The 21,195-nt window shown below is 39.9% G+C and overlaps 1 protein-coding gene across 6 annotated transcripts in view; it reads right to left on the bottom strand.

Moving 5' to 3' along the window:
• Nucleotides 1–941: 941 nt before the first annotated feature.
• LOC148333983 (uncharacterized) overlaps nt 942–21,195 on the bottom strand; it is a 28,848-nt gene continuing 8,594 nt past the window's right edge. For 2 of the 6 annotated variants that reach the window (XM_088301087.1, XM_088301089.1), the window contains 19 exons: nt 17,760–18,587; nt 17,242–17,295; nt 16,622–16,734; nt 15,731–16,375; nt 14,870–15,001; nt 13,941–14,127; nt 13,747–13,821; nt 13,559–13,681; nt 11,132–11,275; nt 10,416–10,499; nt 10,270–10,338; nt 9,938–10,197; nt 9,039–9,197; nt 8,175–8,319; nt 7,002–7,104; nt 6,587–6,928; nt 6,425–6,491; nt 5,064–5,165; nt 942–3,494 (listed from right to left, as the gene is read on the bottom strand). In XM_088301087.1, the coding sequence (XP_088157213.1) occupies nt 3,398–3,494; nt 5,064–5,165; nt 6,425–6,491; nt 6,587–6,928; nt 7,002–7,104; nt 8,175–8,319; nt 9,039–9,197; nt 9,938–10,197; nt 10,270–10,338; nt 10,416–10,499; nt 11,132–11,275; nt 13,559–13,681; nt 13,747–13,821; nt 13,941–14,127; nt 14,870–15,001; nt 15,731–16,375; nt 16,622–16,734; nt 17,242–17,295; nt 17,760–18,587 (3,729 nt within the window). In that variant the 3' untranslated portion in view covers nt 942–3,397. The remainder of the gene's footprint in view (nt 3,495–5,063; nt 5,166–6,424; nt 6,492–6,586; nt 6,929–7,001; nt 7,105–8,174; nt 8,320–9,038; nt 9,198–9,937; nt 10,198–10,269; nt 10,339–10,415; nt 10,500–11,131; nt 11,276–13,558; nt 13,682–13,746; nt 13,822–13,940; nt 14,128–14,869; nt 15,002–15,730; nt 16,376–16,621; nt 16,735–17,241; nt 17,296–17,759; nt 18,588–21,195) is intronic. The other 4 variants (XR_015844273.1, XR_015844274.1, XM_088301088.1 and 1 more) reach the window with 4 other exon arrangements.

The following is a 21,195-nucleotide window of genomic DNA, read 5'->3' as shown; positions in this document are numbered from 1 at the left end:
GCTGACAGGCTGGCACTGATCAACTAATGCCATGAGGCCTCTGTTGTGACTGGTTGTCCCTTGACTTATCTCGATGCATCAGTTGCTATGCAGTTGCTGTAGTCTTTTTTTATGCTTTGGGCCTTTATTGTGTCATATAGGCCTGATGTCTTGCATTGCGTAAACTCGAGTTACTCAGTGAAGCATGTCAGTACGTCAAGCTTTCTTTGAGTGAGGATGTCAAGCTTTCATCCATGTCTTCTGAATCCAGCCGTGCTGTTTTTACTTTGAAACTTTGTATATAGGGACTTTTCAACTTCCGTGCCATGTCTGCTTCGGGGTCCAAATCATGCTCCTCACGTGACAGTTTTTGATTACTATTTTTTAAAATCAGTTTCTAACTGTGTGCTGTTACTAAAGGTTGTCAAATGGCATGTTGTGGTATGGTCATTTTGTATGCATGATAGGGCAGTACAATATTGGAAAAACGTGATATATGATATGGTTTATGAATATAGCGATATTATAGCGATATTTAACATGTGCCAAAAGAAATGACATTTATATTATTTAATAATCAAAGAATTTTTTATCCATACGGCAAAATAAGCAAGAATAATGTATTCTTCTGTTTTCTCCGGGGACACCAGTTTCCTACCACATTCCAAAAACATTTATGGTAGGTTTATTGGGCACCGTGAATTGTCCCCAGGTGTGATTGTGAGCGCAATTGGTTGTTCAACTTCGTGTGCCTTGCGATTGGCTTGCAACCAGTCCAGTCCTCAATCTGATATTTTGTTTGCTCTATAGCTTTCTCTAAGCACCTAATACCAAACATATAAAGCTGCTACATCAATAAAAAAATAAAATAAAGTCGTACTGACTGATCTCAAATGTTGCTGTGGAATAATTGCGCCATTTTAATGCACCAAAATGAAAGATACACAAATTGTTGGAAGCAATCAGATTTTCAGTGAGACTTTTTAATGCACTCCAAAATGCCCTGTACAATAACTGACTCAAGGTAATAGTATTTAATGTGCAATGGTTTACTCACCTTAAATTTGCTGAGGACCTACAGAGATTCAGAATTTTAAATATTTTTAACAGAAAAGGCCAAAATATACTACTTGTAAAAAAATACTTTTCGAAACATTTAATACAAAAATATGAATGCACAAAGTTCACAACTATTGATAAGGTAAAGGGTCTGCATTTCAATAAGCAGTTAATTATTTAAAGACTCAAGAGGGAAAATACAATATTTACACAATTCCCTCACAAAACTACTGGCAAAGAAATAATTACACCATAACATCAAGAACAACTATAAAATACAGAAAACGGTGTACGTAGATGGATTAGAGTTTGCTTAGTTTGACAGTGGCTGACAATACTGATGACCTCCGCGGCCTCTCGGATCTGTTTCCTGTCACATTATGTAGGATTCTTGCAAAAAAAACCAAACGAACAAAAGAAAAAAATCTCCGGATAATATTGTCAACCTCTTAAAAAAAATGGCCCAAGTAACATTATTACAAGAAAAAATGCATTTGCCTCAATCATCACCTCAGAATGCTGGCCACCAATCGGCCACCAATCGGCTACATCAGTAGTTAAACAGAAAATTAAATTTTACCCATGTAATGAAGTTATTAATAAAGTAATCGTTACATGGGTCAGTTTTTCAATAAAAAAAAAAAAAGACAAGCCATTATTTTAGGAAGGTGACGATATTATTGATGAAAGCCTGTGTCCAGAACAGGGTTTTTTTCTGCAAATGTAAACCAAAGTGAGTCATGGGACGGGTAGAAATATTACATAACAGTAGCAACTTGAGCTGCAAGGTCATCTCTTGGGGAACACTCACAATAAATAAATGTGAGCCTTTTTTGCATCTTCTTGTGGGCTTCAGTATATGTATGCAATATACGTCAAAAATGGGACATCATATAGTAGACCTTTATCTAGGCGGTACGTCCGCTCCATAGCACCACATAGTTTAACAGAATAAACAAATCATTTATAGCAGTGGTCCCCAACCAACCAACCAACCGGTCTGTGGAACGGTACAGCGCCTCAACCCATTTGGAACCGGGTCGCACAGAGACTGACACCCGCCAGAAAGTCAGTCCTGAGAAGGTGTCCAATACACAGGGTCTTTGAAATGACATGTTAATCCAGTGGTCAGAAAACAGTTAACAGAAAGTAACAATTACAATGACTGAACATGCAGCCAAATGCGCTGTGAAGGTCAGAGACAGCAATGACTTGGTGTAATCTTCTGAAGATGAGGCTATTTTGATTTGAGAAGTTCCTTCCCATTGGCTTTCTGGCGAAATCTCCAGAACGCCGTGGAGGAGGTTGTTGTGCATGGTATGTCATCTAAAACAATTAACAAATCTGTTGGATAAGTAGAACAAGTAGAACCCAATGGATGAAGTGGAAAGCATGAAAAATGCACAGGCTGCTCATGTAAATGTTTAGTCGCGAATAACTAGCCAGCAGCCGCCGGATAAAAGCAGCAACCAATCGTGTGAAAAAAAAGTTCAAATTAGTTTGTTACTTTCATTTTAAGCACAATTACATCTCAATACAAATTGTATAAACATGCTTCCCTGAACTCATAAATAATGGAAAACATGTTATCTAAGAAAACAAACATTTTTAGTCACGTGACCTCTAAAATGTGCAAAAGAGGCTGCTCGTAAACGACGCCCATGTTTGGACTTACTGAATGGAGCAGTCTGAGTCGCCTGCGTCGTTTCGTCAGTCAACGAAATATAACAACTGAGTGTGCATCCTCGGTCGCGCTAACGAAACTAAGGGAAATGGGAAGTGTGGTTTTCCTGTTTGTAGATTAAACTGGGGCGAAAATGAAGGAATAAGTAAAGAAAGGTTGTGTGGGTGTGTGTGGAGTGCGCGTCAGCATCACTGTGCGCATGAGAGAAGTACGCAGTTGCTCAAGCATGCAGCTTTGAGGGAACATCGATCATAACCTAAAAATTATGTTTACATTAATTCATTGTTCCCCAGGAGGTTCATTTTCAGCAGTTTACTGTGTTAATTTGTATTGTTCTACATTCGTTGCACTGCTGGATAATTTTTTTTTTAAATGAATGGAAAACATAGAATTATTGTATTATTATTATAATCTTTGTTTCCAGGACCAATGCATGAAAAAAAATCTATTTTTATAGCTGCCAGAAACTTCCCCCACCCCCATCGGAAAATGGTTGCCAGTCTGCAAAAAGCTAACTTTTTTAAACCGCTCCGTGACGGAAAAAAGGTTGGAGAGCACTGACCTATAGAACTGAATCACGAATGTGACATGTGAGAAGCATTAGAGTCCTGCTGCCATTTGTTCTCCAAAGTCTTCAGACAGTCCAGCCCAGCAGGACTCCACAGTGTTGCGTCATCAGTAATGGTAGACTCTGATCTGGTCCTTGTCATCCAGCCCAAGCTGCATGAGATTACTCTGGGAGGGTGGAGCTTGATAGCGAGTGAACAGAGGTCTGACGGACTCAGTTAAGGACATGGACAGTTCACACAACAATTTTTCATTTAAAAAAAAATAAAATAAAAAAACGTGGCCTGCTCAGCTCCTTCAAAATTCAGTTTGGTGAATCGATCGATATACCTTATCATGCGGGAACAGTTTGGCTTTGCAGCAGGAGAGTTTGTTACGCTCTTCTCTTTTGCCAAATGTGTTGTGATGGAAATTTATTGGAAACACTGTCGTACTGACTAAAGTTTGAGAGGGAACAGAGAGAGGGAAAAGAGCAAACGGAGTTTGCACTATTTACCCCATTTCCATTTTTTGGTTTTGGCCTTGTTTGGCGATATCTATTGAAATTTGATTAAATTAGATCTGCATTTTGAATCAATGAACATTTTTCTTCTCTTTTCTCGCAATTACTTATTACTTTATCACAATTTGTAATGAGCCGTACTTCCAAAAAGAAGATGCATATGTTATACGTGCATTATCAAAACTTAATGAAAGAGGTGTTTCCATCTCTTGGAATGTAAAATTGACAATGGTACAAAAATTGTCCGCCCTTCAAAAATCCAACACTGGCGTTACAAATGTGTTTTTATTGGCAAAAAACATCAACATTTTATCTGTTTGTATAAAGTGCATTTGTAGCATTGGCCTTTTTACCTTGGGAACATAAGAGCACATTGCGTCCCTGAAAAATACATTTAGATCACATTTCACTCTTTTGACCCATTTATCATTAATGGGACCCTTTCAAGGCTTAATATCGGCACTTTATGTAATTATTATGGACTTCAAAATAATTTCTCCCAACAAAAGACGCAGTAGTGATTTTAGGTTTGTTTTCTGCAGCTTTAATAATGGCCATGATTAGGTCCAAAATGCGTGAACCGAATGATGAGAGCATCACAATCCAGCAGTTATTTTCACTTGGTTGCTGGGTGTTATTTTGTCATGACAGTTGAAGAAGTTAGTAAAACAGAACAAATGTGATGGAGCAAGTGCGAGGAGTGGAATTTGCAGCAATCAGTTCTGCGATTCTGACTTAGAAGCTCAAAGTTTGGAATAAATGGCTACACTGTGTTTCTGTCTTTAACATCCGAGAGGCTCCTCAATGTTGGCAGTTGGACGCTGAAGCGTCTTTGGTTGTCTTGTCAGGTTCAAGTACAGCTGTCCACAGAAATTTGCATAACAATTGATTGCAAATTTCTGACACGATAAGTGACATAATTGAAGTGTTTTAGAACGCAATAATTATTTTCAGTTCCTTTGCTGATGTCGCACCAAAACATGGGAAGAATATCAATTTTTCTGAATGGGCGTTCTAGGTACAATTAATTATTTTGAGATTGGTCCAAAGCAGAACAATAATATTAAAATGAATTCCAATTTCTTGAGCAAAAAATAGAGTTTATTCGTGAAAAATGGACCATCTTAACAGCAGAGCACCTTAAATGTAATTTACGTATAGAAATGGACTGCTGGCGTACCTCTATTTCTAAAATAGGGTCCAAAATCAGAAATTAAAGACCGTATGCAACAATCATGAGTCATTTTGGATGAATGTCTGATGAAAGGATACATGCTGTTGTCCTTCTTTCGCATTTCCAGCCACCTCTTGTTGCTGTCAATCAGCTTCTGCAGTCTACGGCCATCCACTTTGACCGACTTTTGCGCCTGCAGGCTATGGGGAAACACAAAGCAGCGAGTGTTAAGTACTAGTGTACATACATATTCATGGTCATGACTGAAACAAGCAATGGCGGCACGGTGGTCGACAGGTTAGCACGTCCGCCTCACAGTTTGGAGGTTGCAAGGTTCGTTTCTGGCTCCAGCCTTCCTGTGGGGGGTTTGCATGTTCTCTCCGTGCCTGCGTGAGTTTCCTCTCTATGCTACGGTTTCCTCCCACATTCCAAAAACATGCATGGTAGGTTAATTGAACACTCCAAATTGTCCCTCGGTGTGATTGTGAGTGTGAATGGTTGTTTGTCTAAGTGAGAAAATAGCGATGATTAAATTTTCATGCAGTTAGGCACAAAAATTACCATCCTTGTTCCCGACCACTCGGTCTGCTCTTTTTTGGCTCTCAGGTTCTTACACACAGCTCCACAGTTCTCATCTGTGCTAAACCTTTTTTTTTTTTTTCGTTCATGAGTCAGACGTCCAGCCATTGCGAAAGCAACAGGCACCTGTACGGCACTCACCACAAATTGGAGATTTTACACTTCCACGCCACTCTAGTAGAGACCAAACACGTTGTGATGCCCTTACGAGAGCAACCTGCCGTGATCTCAACCAGCTACCGTCATCCTGAGCAGGGGTTTTATTTTTATTTTTACTCTTGCCACAACCTTTTTCATCCGAAGCGCAGAAATTCATTGCGACTCTTTAACATCGTGAGCCAAATAATACCTCCTCCGACAATACTAAGTGCCTATAAGGCTAAGTGCAATGTTCCAGGCTTAAAGAAGGTCCGTATTACATTTGTGAGAATTATTTGGGCTTTTTTTCACATGTCCGCTGCTCTCATTATTCATAATCCAAACACACACTTTTCATTCACCTCTGCAACTACTTACCTTTTTATTTTTTTTCTCTCATTCGCCTTTTATGCTTTCTTCAGTTAACCATAGTATAAGAACTTGTGTTTATCCTGTATGTTCAATAGAAATAGCAAATAAATGTATAGAAAAGAAGTCCACTGTGAATTGCCCGTGCGTGTTTGAATTGAGTATTAAGCTTCATTTTGATAAATTGAACTTCTAATAATTCAATTGTAGCATATATAAGTATAAAAGATTGATTTCAAAATTTCCGTCGCTTTTCCTTGATAAATATTCCAAAACCAGACGTGCCCCTTGAGGTGCACTCAAGATGCCTTTTAAGTCATTTCGGCTCTTCGTGCGACCCAAATTTACGCTACAAGGAGAAAGATTACTTTACCTAGCAGGAGTGTAGGATGCAGGTGATGCGAATGTCCTCAGGGTGGTGGAGTTAAGTGCAGCTGCTTCTGAGAAACAACAACAATATCCAACAGTTTAGGCTGAAAAGAATGATCACTGCCGACTTCAAACAAGTGATGCAGAATGGCTCTACTATGCATACCAGGAAAGATTTCTTTCCATCTGCGGAGTGTGGCATCCTCAGTGGTTCTCAGTCCACTAGCGAAGGAGTGGTCTGGGTAGGCGGTCAACGCGGGTCCGCCTTGGGTTGACGGCTTCCAAGGTGGGTTAGGTTGGCCTAAAGAGGTTGCTGGGCCAGGAGTGGTTGAAGATCTTGTGGGAGGAGTGGAATGAGACAGAGATGTGGGGAAGACTGGGAAAGATGTGTTGCTCTGCTTCTGGGCTAATGATCCCAGAGCTCCTAAAACAGTGTTGAGTTGGCCTGAGATCTGCTGTTGGGACTTTGCCAGTTCCTGGACTTTGGCCAAGAACATCACACCGCCTCCTGATAAGTGACATGAGAACAGATGAGATGATTTTTTTTTTTGTTCCATGAGCAAGAGACCATTGTTTGTCACCTGTCGCATCGGGTGGGTCAACAGTGCTGCTGAGGTCTGAATCGGAAACATCAAATGTGACCTTCCTCTCTCCAGCCAACAGCGACGCATCTTGAAGGTATGACTGCAAACGGAATCAAGAAGGACAAAGTATTCAGCAAGAGAAATGTGAAAACTAAGATCAAGTGCTCTGCGGACAGTAAGGAACCTCTGCATTACCTTTGATCAGGAGTATAGGATCCGGCCGATTAAGTTTCAAACGATTACGGCCCTCCAAACTTTGGTCAAATGGCAGATGCTTGCCAATTGTTTTTACTTTTATGTAATCTGACTATTTACAGCATTTGTACACAAGCAACACTGGTGTCAATATTTATTACCTGTAACTCCATACCATAAACTAGAACCTTCGATGGCCCATCTTGAGTCATTGATAGAGAAATCTAACAGGCAACGTTGTAACGTTTGATAAATATCTGGTGTGCTAATCTTTGTGTCCCCAATGCTCCCACAATCTGCCAGGTTAATTTTCATGCAAGATGCTTTATTAGGAAAGGATGTTGTTGACTGGGACTTCCCTTTCATCACCAATTGGGACCACAAATGAATATATTGTATGTATTTACAGTTGAGCTCTTCTATTCGCAGGGACCAGGTCGGCCTGAGAATAGCAAAAAGCGTGAAATTGATGTAAATTGAAATGCATCCGGGGGATTTATTTATTTTTATTTTATGCAATATCATATGTGTGTGTCATCATCACCACCGCTTATCCTGTACAGGGTCACGGGGGGCATGTTGGTGCCTATCCCAGCTTACTTTGGGCTAAGGGTGGACTACACCCTTAACTGGTCGCCAGCCAGTCGCACTGGACATACAGATCCCGTCACTGACTGGGAACTGATCTGACGACACAAGTCAGGCAAGTGTAACACTATTAAAATAAGGCAAAATATAATTATTTGTTCCGTATTAATTTAGGCAGGTTCTCTTTTTGTTCTCCCGTGACATACTCTACAACGTGATATGATGCTCAATGCTAACCTCCTCAGCTATGGAACTGTCAAACTTCTTAAGTTGTTCGTTCCTGTGACAGAGCATTTCCACTCTTAACCATCTGCTGGTGCTCAGACAAAACTTGGTGAACATGAAATGACTATAAGGATATCTTCCTTCAACCCACTGCAGAGTTACCTTTCCTGCCTCGTTGGATTGCTGAGTGGAGTTGCTGCGGGCCACACGCAGAGTCTGTCTCTGCATTAGTCGGCTGCTTTCCTTCTCCAAAAAGATTTTGGTCTTTTCGATGGATGCACAATGTGAGGAGTTTAATCTGCTGAATCTGAACAGACGGATGTGTACCTGTATTAGTCAATTATATTACATCTAGGCTAGATTGAATTGAATATGCCCACAGTAAAAAATTTACTGGTGTACATTTTTAAATTGGACTGAATGCCAGAAATACCAAGTAAATTGTGATATTAACTGACTATTAGCTAAATTAAGTTTTGTGTTGCATGCAATGCAATTTTAAATGTCAATAAACTGCCAACTTTCAGTGATATAAAAAAAAACAAGAGGCAAGGATTGTGATAAAAAAAGAAGGGATATATTATTTTTTTTAAATCATCGATGCATACACTGCCCTCCAAAAGTATTGGAATGATTTTTTTGCTGCACACTAAAAACAATTGACATAAAAATGAGTGAATTCGAGACAATAAATTTCAGCTTTTATAAAAACGTATTTACACGTAGAATACATGCTATGTAACACATTGAATTTTCAACCAACAACCACATTTTCAGGGAGCAAAAAGATGGCATATAGAACTTGAATAATAGTTTGTTTCAAATTGTGCTTGCAATAACCGCTTATCTTCTGTTGACGTCAAACCCCAATTTTTTCAGACAGAAAAAAAAGCAATTGAACTCATTGTGCAATCACTTTTGGAGGCCAGTATAAATGCCAAATGCTGAATGCTGGCATAAAAGTTCAGACTTCCAATGAGCAAATCAGCATGTTGCATCATAATATAAAGGCTGTACTCTACTTACTCAAGGATGTCGCTATTGCTGTCAGCTGCAGCGGAGGGAAGCGGGTCCTCCAATTCATCTACATGTAGTGATGAGTCTTTCTGGCCACTGGATGGCGACATCACCTTATTTTTGTCCTTTTGTCTTGTGCCGCTTCCTCCTTCACGTATTTCCAATTCACTAACAAGAATCAAGTCAAACACAGAGGAAATTAATTATGGTCTTAAAATCCAAAGTCATGATTACCAGAGGTGGCCATTCTATCAGAATTTATGGAATGTCCATAAGTACGTCACTCAAGGACACACATTTTGCTCACGTTTGACAAATGAGAAATTTTAAAAAATGACCGACAAAGCATTGACTGAGGTGTTTTTTTCCGTCTTGCTGATGACAGAAACACGCCCTGAATACAAGCAGGGTTGCGGTCATTGACTATATATAGAAACGCTTTCTGTACAGTAGGTGACGCTATGCAACAAAGAGTTGAGTAAAACAGCTGCGCTCCCGCTGTTCTTTTATAGTTCATGAGATTGGCAAATAAGTATGTGAAATGTATGCGAGTGTACAGTATGTGTATAAAGCTCTTTGGGCAACCACAGTATGATGGATAATGCACTCAATTGACCATTTTAATCACATTGGCTTTTTCATATCTTGGATTATGATGTTTTTTTGTGTGCGTGTGTGTGTGGATGGACTGATGATAGAGGGACAAGCGGCCCGATAAAATTTGATGAAGCAAGCGCGGTTAAAATAACATGACAGACTGACAGTTACAGTTTGGTTTGGCTTGAAAAAAAAATGATGGAATGATGATAACCCACAGGTGCCCAGGACGCTAGCGTATGATTTCTGACGGGCCGGCAAAATCTTGAAATTGACCACTGATGACGACATCTGTGAACATTTGAGCGTACCTGACTCTGCGACTGAGGCAGTTGCATCGTTCCTCCAGTAGAGCCACCTTACTCTCCAGTCGCTCTTTGTCCTCCTTCACCTTCATGCTTTCCTCTCTGACTTTGTCTCTCTCCTCCCTCGACCTTGTCTCCTCCAGCCGGGCCTCATTCCTCTCCTCCCGCACGACATGCAGGAGTTCTTGAGCTTGAGCTTGCGCCTCCCTCATTCTTTCCACCTCCAGCTTGAGCTGGTCTCGTTCCAGGCTCACTTTGTGTAAGGCCTGGATACATACACATACAATCTTTAGCAATATGTGGTTCACTTTCTATATCTACTTAACAAAACATCCTACTCCTGTCCGTTTGTCGAGATCCTCCTCCTCTTCCCCAAGAACCATCCTTTTCCTCTTCAAATCTGCAGTCTAAGAAGAGACATGATTAGTCCACATGAAGTATCTTTAGTTGTATTCGGGTGAGTGAGTGAATCAACAAGTTCTACCTTGCTGAAAAGCATTTCCTCCTCTCTCTTCAGCTCTTTTGCTCTCAGCTCCAACTGACTGACCAGATCCTGAAGGTCTGCCTCCTGCAGAAAGAATAAAAACATTTCAAGTAACAGCACGTCGTTCAGAACTTTAAAAATGGGTATAACTGCATTCTTAATCACGTTACAATGCACTAAAAGTAAGATAAGGTCATTACATTACAGTTACTCATTTTAAAAAAGTGTATTGGGCACCTGATTTCTCCCAGGCAGTTGAGTTCATTTCAGGAGGTGATTGGTACCGAGATAAAAATGTCAAGATTATGAACAGCACGCTATGGACTGTTTTACCCAGCAGAGTACGATTACATCGTCATGTGGCACAAGAAGGCATTCTCATTTCCGGCGATACCTTGTTTTTCACTTGAATGTCATGTGTTTACAGGCTGCACGCGTTTTATGTGAATCTATTTTGTGTAGTCATGACTTTATTACTAGTTTGGCGACGGCCACAGATTGACGATGGCGCATTTCGACTTGCATACATATTTCTGTTGTGTTGCTGCAGTAAGAACGGAACCCTGTTGTCAACCAAGGAACATTTTGCATCCAACAAAATGTCCATCTCACAGTCTCTGACATCCGGACATTTTATCAGTCTTTCTTGCCGTGTTAAAAGTTCAACATTTGCCTTGCCCATATGACACAGGCTTTATGAGTCTGACTGATCTTACCCTGTGTGAATGTGTCAGCTGTGCCTTCTCTATTTCATTGTCAAGTTGCTTGTGGAGTCTTTCCAGCTGAAGAGTGTGTGAAGCCTGAAGATGCTCTCTGTCAACCTGCAGAGTAGAAAGCAAGCGGTCCCTCTGGGCACTTTCCTGTCACAAATAAACAAAACTATTCAAATTCTAAAGTTAAAAGCAACACAAAGTTCATCTTGTACATCCAGCAGAGTGAATTAAAATATTATTAAAGAAGATAAATCATAAATTAGATAATGGATAGATGGATGTGAATTTATAAGTGGAAATGATCATGCTTTTTTTTCTCCTCCCGTCTTTACTATTACAATTTTCACGTTTCCTAATGCAACAAAACCACATTAAACCATCCCGTATTTTCTGGAATAGAAGGTGCACTTGTAAATAAGCAGCAGCAACTCTTTTTTTGGGGTTACTATACAAGCTGCGTCAGGTTATAAGCCGCAGATTTTTATGTTGAAAGAAAATTAGTTATTTACTGCATATACAGAACGATTTTGTACTGTGAATGCACATAAACAGATTGTTGAAACAGTGTCTTTTAACACGGCAACAACTTTGCTCATTAAAACAGAACAGACCCAATGGGGAAAAAAATAAAAGAAAAAGAAAAAAAAGAAAATCAAGATTTATTTAGCGTATTTTCTGATCTATAGAGTAGTATTATATATAGTACTAGCCGCATGGTTCAAAATCTAGGATAAAAGTAGCGGCTTATAGTCTGGAAAATAGGGTAGTTAAAAATGCTGCAGCTCAGCTTTTGTCTTTGGTTACGCAGGCATTGCAATCAGACAATTTTTATTTTATTTGTGACAATGTATTTTAAAAGTAAGTTCAAAATCATTGTAGGATGTGCTCCATACATAAAGAAAATACTTACAAACAGTAAACACTCACTCGTGGTTATTACCGCACTTTCTAGACCATAAGACAACTTTTGTCCTATTCTTTGAGCACTGTGGCTTTTCATTTGATGTGTATTATTTATGAATTTTCACTTACGAGTTAGCCCTCATCCTGAATATTCATCCGCCATATTGCGATTGGAATGTGCACGAGTGAGGGAGGAGCGTGCGAGGGAAATGCAAAATTGTGTTCGTGGCTGTGTAGCAGCGAATATAGAGAGCATATAGTATATATTAGCGCCATAATAAGCATCCCGAGTTTAGTTAAATAAGCATAGCAAGCGAATGCCAGAAATTCAGCACGGCACGGCACGGCACGACCCATCTGCGTCTCCCGTTTTTTAGCTCTAAATTTGATGACACACATTGAACAAAATCAAAATGTGTATTGGCCAAATCTCAGACATGTTTTATTTTAGGTCTTTTTTTTGTACTGAAACTCTTCATTGGTTTTTAAGCATAAATGAATTAAATACATGAACTATAGCAATGTCATTTATACAAAGTGAATAAATATATTTAGCTAGATAAATCTTGTGGCATGTATTCCCCACTAGCTATCTGTCACATCTGTTCTTTTTAATGCTGAAAAAAATAGAATGTTGGCTTCTATTTTTTACAGCGGGAGAGAAGTGCAGCAAACCCCCTCAGTTCCAAAATCCCATCTGCGCCCCTGCTACTACGTAAAGCAAAAGCCATTTCTCAACGCCGCCGACCTCTCTGTGCCCGAGTGACTGATACAACGTGGAAAAGTTTTCTGTGATCTGACGAGCCCACGCTTCACTTTTTTTTTTTTTTAATTGCGGACGTCGTGTCCTACGGGGTAAACAAGAAAAGAACTGTTTTGGACATCAAGTTAAAAAGTCAGCATCTCTGATGGTATTGGGCTGTGTTAGTGTCAATGACGTGGGTGACCTACACATCTGTGAAGGCACCATTAATCCTAAAAGGTACATCCAGGTTTTGGGGGCAACATCTGCTGCCATCCAAGCAAAGTCTTCGTCATGGAAGCCCCTGCTTATTTCAGCACAACAATACCAAAACACATTCTACACGTTTTACAACAGCGTGGCTTCAGAGTACAAGAATGTGGGTAATAGACTGGCTTGCCTGCAGTCTAAACCGGTTTCCCATTGAAAATGCCGCATTATGAAGCACAAAATTTGACTATGGAAACTCCTGACTGTTGAACAGCTAAACCCCAACAACACCCGCACGCGTACACATATTTGGTTTTTTTTTTTGGGGGGGGGGGGGTAATGTCAGACGAGTTTTGTTTGTTTTTGTTTGTTTTAGGATCATTGTTTACTGTATTTTTCATTTAAATGATTAATGTAAGCAATGATAAACATAATAGGGGTTAGTTGTGTCAGAAACTCGCATTTGAACATACCCACAAAAAGTGAAGGAACGCTATCTTAATGCACACTTGCTGATGTTATAGACGGCTTTAGGAATACATCTTTCTCAGCACAATAAGATAAATTATTCTAACCTCCTCCAAATGTTTCTCTCTGATGTTGTTCAGCTCTCTCCTGTGCTCCTCCCGCAGCTGTTCCAGCTTCTTCTCATGGTCTCGCTGCACTTCTTCCCGCACTTCCAGGAGCAAATCAGACAGCTGCATAGAGAAAACAAGGGCCAATTTAAAACTTTATTATAGAGAATTTACATTCAATAGAGTACCTCTCTGTGGTACTCTGCTAGCTGCTGTTCGGGACGTGGACCAACCAGCTCCCTCCTCCTCTCAGTGCCAATGACCTTTAAGCACATAAACAAAAACAGAACAAAAATTATACAGATGTCATGTAGAGTTTACATGCTCATTGCTGTTTTTTTTTTTTTTTTTTTTTTTTAAACAAACAAAAATTTTAATCTACCTCCTTTTTAGAAGAGTTCAACTCATCATCTTGGAGTTTCTTTTTCTCTGCTTGCAGCTTTCTTTCTGACTCAGCCTTCAGACACTCAATGTCCAGCTTATTCTGAGCCTCCAACTTATTACGCTCGGCTTCCTTTTCTTCTTCAAGCGTAATACGCAAGTCTTTCAGCATGACATCACTTTCCTCCCTGAACAAAAAAAAAAAGATGAATTATTAAGATCATTGAACAACATTGAGTAGAATTCTGGCAAATTAACAGGGGGCTTGATCTGTGGGCTAAGAAGCTCCACAGTGTTAAAACAAATTATTATTCACATGTAGGGTGATTTTCTGAGGAAATGTCCAAGTTTTGAGACCAACAAAAAGCTTTGAGCTGGAATTTAAAGTCCCCCGGGATTTCATTACTACAGTTGGGATGTATGCTCTAACTGCACTGTGGCTTGCCCTTCTGCTTGAGTCTCACCTTCTCAAGTTCTGATTCTCATTGGCCAAATTATAGTCATCACTTAGACAACCATTGGGTAGTCCAGATATCAGTCATTCTCGCAGCACAACGGATAGGCTGTAATATCACTCACTATTTGTACATCAAACGTGATCTGCTGCTTCACACGATTTGCAGCACAAATGGAGTATGGCAACACTGAACACACAATATTGAGGCAGAAAACAGCGATTTAAAGAGCTGTTCTTTCTCTGACTGCTTGAGCCCAGCGCACACGAGGCGGCATCACCTCCGGGTGCGAATGGCTCCTGAGAAGTGATGGGGCTGTTCTCCGCACACTAGGCGCTGTTGACATAGCTGGTTAAACTTCATCAACGTGGCAACCAATCACCCAAGCAGTAACAGACAGCGTTTAATTTGCGTTTAGCAAAAATGAAAATCCAAGCATGTAGCGACTGCTACCATGCACCTTAATGACTCTGACCTGAGCTCATGAAGCTGCCGGTCTCTCTCCTTTAAAGCAGATGCTTTCAGTGCCTCCAGGATCCCGTCAGTCTCCTTGTTTAACCTTTCCTCCTCTTCTTGCCTCTTGGATAGGAGATTCTGTTTCAGAGCTCTGATGAGGCAGATAAACAAATGAAGTATTCATTACAGAGCATCAAGTATATTGTTTTTCAACAAATGTAGTTTGCTATCAACATGGAAATGGCAAATTATGAAACAGTGAGTGGTGATGTGCTGGATAAATAGTTTCAGCATCATTGACAATTCAGAGATAATTTTGACACCGTTGAAAATATCAAATTGTACCATCCTGGGTACAGGAGCCCGTATAATCACTGCGAGCGGTGTTCATGCACAGCCCGAATGTTTTGTTTTTTTCCGTCAGGGTTCATTCAGGTCACAAAGATTCTGTTCAGACGTGCGGCAACAGTTTAAATGGTCGCCAACAGCTTTTCTTGTCGCCAGGAAGTTTTGAATGTGATAAAAAAAATCCTGCAACAAGAAAAACTATTTTGAGACTGTAAAAACTGCTGGAAAACATCTTTGCAACCGCTTGCGACTATGAAGGAAACCTGACGAAAACACAAATTTGTTAAATGCGCACAAACTCGCCAACTTGCGCCACTAGTGAGATACGGGCTTAAATTTGCAATAAGCTCAGCAGGAAAGAAAGGTAATGGGCAAGATGTGTTGATTTTTGTTTAGCTTCTTCATCATGTATTAAATGTCACACATACAAATTCAGTTTAACAAAGCGAGGATGTGAAAACGTAAGAGTTGTGAAAGTGTTGTGAGTGCATGGGAACCATCTGCTATTAGCGCATAATTACAACTACTTTACCTCAGTTTTTCTTCGCTCTCTTCTGTAAGCTTTTCCTTCTCCTGTTCTTGGCCTCTAAGCTGTGCTTGGAGGAGAGACTTTCTTCGCTCCTTCTCCTGCATCAATCGCTCCTTCTCTGCCTCCTCCTCTCTCTTTATCTCTTCCACGAGGAGAGCTATTCGTATCTCCTTCTCTCTTTTCAAACGTTCCTTCTCTTCTTCTTCCTCTTTGCTCATCGTCTCCTGAAGATCAGACAATCTATTTTTCTTCTCCCCCATTATTTGCTCTTTGCTCTTCTCCACTCCCGAAATGGCATCCCCACTTTTCCTGTCTTGATCCTTGATCAATTCATTTAGACTATTTTCCTTTTCACTCACCCCACAGTCATTTTCTTCCTCTCTCTCTTCTTTGTTCTCATTTTTCCAGATTCCAAAGTTTGAGTCTTTCTCCAATGGTCTCACATAATTCCGTATGGGAGTTTCTTCTTCATGGATTTGAGTGTTAGAAGTTCGGGAAAGTCGACCTCTTGATGTTTCAGGCCTGAGTAGATTCAGAGCTGAACTGAGACCAGCTGCTGTTTGTTGGCGCTGAACACTTGATTGGTGGAGCACGAGTCGTTCTACTTTTGGAGCCATAGGTTTGTCTTTGTCTGCAGCCTGCAAATGCCTATGGAGAAAGTGCATTTCTTGTTAATTCATTAAAATGACGACGCACTATTCCAAGTACAAAAAATGTGCCTTTAAATCATTTATCAGTTTTAAAAATAAGTGTAGTTCTTATGTCTGGTTGTAATGTACAGGAACCACGAGTGGCACAGTAGACCAACAACATGGCTGGTGTCTGGAGTCTCTTCTGTAGATAGAGTATAATAATAAACATCGGTTTTCTATAAACAGCAAGAAAGCAACTAACCTCTTGGCAGCCTCGCCCTTTGTATACTTAGCCATCTCAGCTTCATCATCATTATCGTCCAATGGACTCATAGAGCCAGACAGTTCATGAAGGTCCAAAACCTTTTCCGACATCTTTAGGAGACAAAATAGAAGAAAATAAATAATTGAACAAGTTGCATTGAATCACTTGCCATATTACTATTGTTATTATAGTAAAAAGTGGACTGTTCAAAAATGTAAGCAAGCCACCACCGCTACAATATTTCCAGCCGCAATTTTTAGTCCTTTTTCTACAGATACACAGAAAATCTAGTTCTCTCTTGTGCTACTTTTGAAATGTGAGTGCAGCTTCACACTGAGCATTCATGACTCATATAAATTAAGTCAGGAGTCACGGTTTATGCTGCATGCGATATACTGTAGCGTGACCATTTACCGGCGAGGCCACAATTTTGCAATGCTATAATGACCAAAAAGAATGTCCCTCAATTGCAGTATAAACTTGTCAAGATTTAACTGTTCAGAAAAGTGTGGGGGAGGGATATACTGTATCTTGATCAGCGAAAGAAAAAAAAATCACATGTAATAAACATTCAAGTGATTGAAGGCTAGATTGAAGTCACTGCATAATCACAATACCTTGACATCTATGGAAGATGACCCCTGCTTCATGCCATCGCAGGCATCAGAGTGCTGCAATCACACACACGCACACACACGCACACACACTATCACTGAATTGACAAGAAACAATGTAACCGCTGTGGATATGGATACATGGATTTTCCGCTTTCATCAAACACACACAATGACAAAAGCACTGGTTAGAGAATCCATGCCACTACCAAGCATTAACACTGCAAATCCTATGCTTCTGTTGTCCAAACCCACAAGTATTGGCAAAATAAAGTAAACATTCATGCAGAAAAGTAAGACAACTTAAATCACAAAGGATTTGGAATAGTGTCTTCTGACCAAAACATAAAAAAAATTAAATAAAATAGTAGCCTGCATTGGAATTATCTGCCTGTGCTCCTAAAGACTGGAGTTAGACTTTGGGAACAGACACCGCATGCTTATAGTGGATAGATATCTGGAAGGGTAAACTAGCAATCGGCCATGCACACAGCACATAGAGATTTAACAGCAAACCCTACCTCTGCAGAAAGGGGAGATTTATTATTCAGACTCTCCATCTTGCCAGCGTTCTTCTTTTGGTGGCACACTGTAAGCACACCCAGTCTTTTTGAGTCTGCTATCTCAAAAATCTCCATAGCTTCCTCCTCCTCATCGTCCTCATTCAGGGATGCTGAGTGAGCCTTTTGGGTATCAGATTCACCTTTCAACTCTTTTCTCTCGCACTGTTTCTCTCTATCATCACTGGCTACACAACTCTCCAACTCCTCGTCTTCGTCGTCGGTCAATTTCCTCTGGCTCAGGGAACATCGCTCCAAATCGCCATGACTTTCACCATCCTCTTCCTCCCCTCCATCTTGTCCACCATAATCATCTGCGGTACTCTTATTCACAACTTCCTCTTGGTCAGTTTCCTTCACATCTGTGTCATTATTTTGGGAATCCTCAACAACATTAATGCCTTCCTCTTTCTCTTGTCTATCTTCTTCTGCCAGCACCTCTGCACACTCCATCTTCTCCTTGTCTTGTCCATCTTTGTCAAATGCATTGTCCAAATTTTCCTGATCTAGTAAAAGGTCATTTCCTCCAACATCTGCTTTCTTGTCACTCTCATCATCACTGGATTCCTTATGCTCCTTTTCTAGAGTCCCATGACTTCCCCCCTGCTCTTTGTGACTATCACCACCATCTCCTTTTTTGTCTCCACTTATCTCATCTGTTTCCCCATCTTGATCTTGGGCCTCAATTTTGTCCTCACTCTCCTCAAAAGGCTCTCCTCCTTTGACCACAGTCTCTTTGAGATGGTTTCGAACTGCCAGAGGGGATAAGCGGCGGCCCCTCAAAGAGTCCTTGGGTAAACAGTCCATCCATTCCAAACAGATACAAGGAAGAGAAAAATTGGAAGGGGTGGTGAGGGAAGCAGGCAGACAAAGACAAGTCAGATCATTTTAACACACATGCAAAGATAGTGGCAATGATAATCTTGACAAATACATGCAGGACTTAAAGATGGTGTTTTGAAAGACACATTAGATGACAAACAGTCAGGATGCATGGAAAACACAGAACATACCAAATAAAGACAAGCATGTGAGTAATAACGTAAAATGATGAGCAGAAGCGGAATACAAATTGGTAGCTAAGAAGCATCCATTAAGATACAAATGAATACATCTGAACTATTCACTTGGATAATTTCTTGTAATTAATGTAAAATCACCAAATAAGTGTATTTTAAATAAAAGACTGTTCAAATAGTTTTCTTGAATCCTCGAATACAATCTAAATGTGGAGTCATCGTTTCAGGAATTTTGCTTAGAAACAATTCTCCAAACTTATACAGTACATTTAGTTATAAGCACCACACTCCAGCAGTGTTGGTTTGTAAGGCTCAGTGGTAACTTAAGCAGGGTGTTTTGTTCTGAGATGAGCTAATATGGTTTGAATTTGGCTTTGCAAATTATGGAAATGACTTTTTAAAGTAAAATTCTCTGGGAGGAGTTCCAAAGTAAATTTAAAACAGTCTGCTTCCTGTAAGGTTTAGCGCAAGGCTATAAAAGACGCTTTTGTAGGTCTTGGGCTGTTACAGACACTACCAAATCTTTGTAGATCTAGGTGAAGTCTACAACCCAGAAGCCTTCGTTAAGAAGGAAATATGAAATGATGCTCCGACCCATTGTATAGTCTGTCGAAAACAAAATATTCTCCCCTATTTTTGACTCAAGCGTTGAGATGGTACAATCGGGTAAGATGTCTAGGATGAGGGGGCAAAAGTTAGATGACAATAAATTTCCGCCACTCCCGATGTGTGTGCAAACTTTCGTGAGTTTTCGTTCACGTTTAGGTTCTCAAAAATGCAAATCTTAACAGGGAGGAGGAGGAGGAAGAACAATAACAATAAGCAGTCGCTGCTCCGGCTCTAATTAAAAAATACAAATCCGTTGATTTTTATGTCAACCAACAACTTTACATTCCTGGCAAGAGTTCAACAACTCACAGGTGTTTCTGTGCAACGCTGTGGCTGGAATTACAGTGTTAGTAGCATAGTTAAGGAATGCCTGGGGAGCCCTCCGGAAGTGCTAGAAGACGTGGATGGATAATGGATGGATGGATGGATAGATCCATAAAAAGAGAATGAAAGAATTTTTAAGATGTATGTATCACTTTATGAAAAAGTTTTTACGTTGATGTTTTAATGCATAAAAAGAAATGGCTTATTCTGATATTAAGATAGGTTTGTGTATAAAAACAAAACTAGTTTATTATGTTTAATTTTGTTTAACATATAATACAAAGAGAACGATCTTGTTCTGGGATGAATGTATTTTTTTACACACATGGAATCAGTCAAGCTAAGTAGGTTTGAACATAAAATCCAATGAAACAGCATTATTTTGTTTTTATTTGGAGTTACCTTTAATTACTAGCATTTAGGTTGAGGTTTATTTTAAAAAAAAAGCCATTGTGACTGGGTTGAAATCTTATTTTTCGTAACCCAAGTGCATTGTTCCAAACAAGCGATATATTGTTTCATGTCGAATCATTAGGCCCTATCGCAATATGATCTGTATGGGTCAAAAAAGTATGGTTAGGCCCCAAGAAAACGCACAACTAAGCAGCATCCTTGTTTAAACTGTTAAGGGGTTAAAGTGGGGGTAAAAGGCTGTGGTTTGTATTTTACAATACTAATATTAATAAATGATTAATACTCCGCAATAAACAAGTCCACAATGATGATCCACATGTAAATGACTAATTTGAAAAAGGCCTAACGTAATATGAACTATGAATTAAAGAAACACAAGGATGACCATGCTGTCGGAAGTCAGATGGCAAAACAGTAGCAGTGACAGTAGGTTGAGAGTAGGACAAAGAGGAAGGCACAGTGGCAGCCATGCCCATAGGACAAATCCCAGCAGCACAGAAGCTACTCAGACGCATCCCGAGCCATGGTGCAGATGTCACAAAGGACCAAAACAGAGAGATGAAAGAAAGATACACGGGAGGATAAGATGAAAACATGATTGCATTAGAGAATGGTGAAAAGGTTTTGAATTTGTAAACACTTCAGTCACAAATACAATTACAATGTTAGCAGAACCAGAAACAGAGACAACATGTGGCAGTTACTGATGCCATTAGTGCTGACCAAAGTTGGAATATAGCAAGCGGTGGGGTTTTCTGACAATAAAATTATTTCAGATGTGGTTTTAAAAAATGCATTCTTGTTTCATCATTTCTAAATCAGAAATGTTCATGCTGCGAAAAACCTTTCTAAAGAAATTCCTTTCACCACCACGCAATTAAGACACCACCGAACTTTGTGAAGCACTTCAAAAAGCGAGCGTTTGACATTTTAAACCACAAATGACAAATTTCAAAGTAAATTCACCCCTGAAAGTATCAAGCCAGGCAAGATGGGCAATTTTTCACTAACAAGCTCAGTTTATATATTTT

This window comes from Idiotropiscis lumnitzeri, chromosome 7 (assembly GCF_059441095.1).
Source record: "Idiotropiscis lumnitzeri isolate Australia: NSW breed Sydney's pygmy pipehorse chromosome 7, RoL_Ilum_1.0, whole genome shotgun sequence".
Taxonomy (NCBI): domain Eukaryota; kingdom Metazoa; phylum Chordata; class Actinopteri; order Syngnathiformes; family Syngnathidae; genus Idiotropiscis; species Idiotropiscis lumnitzeri.
This window is presented reverse-complemented; position numbering and strand designations above follow the sequence as displayed.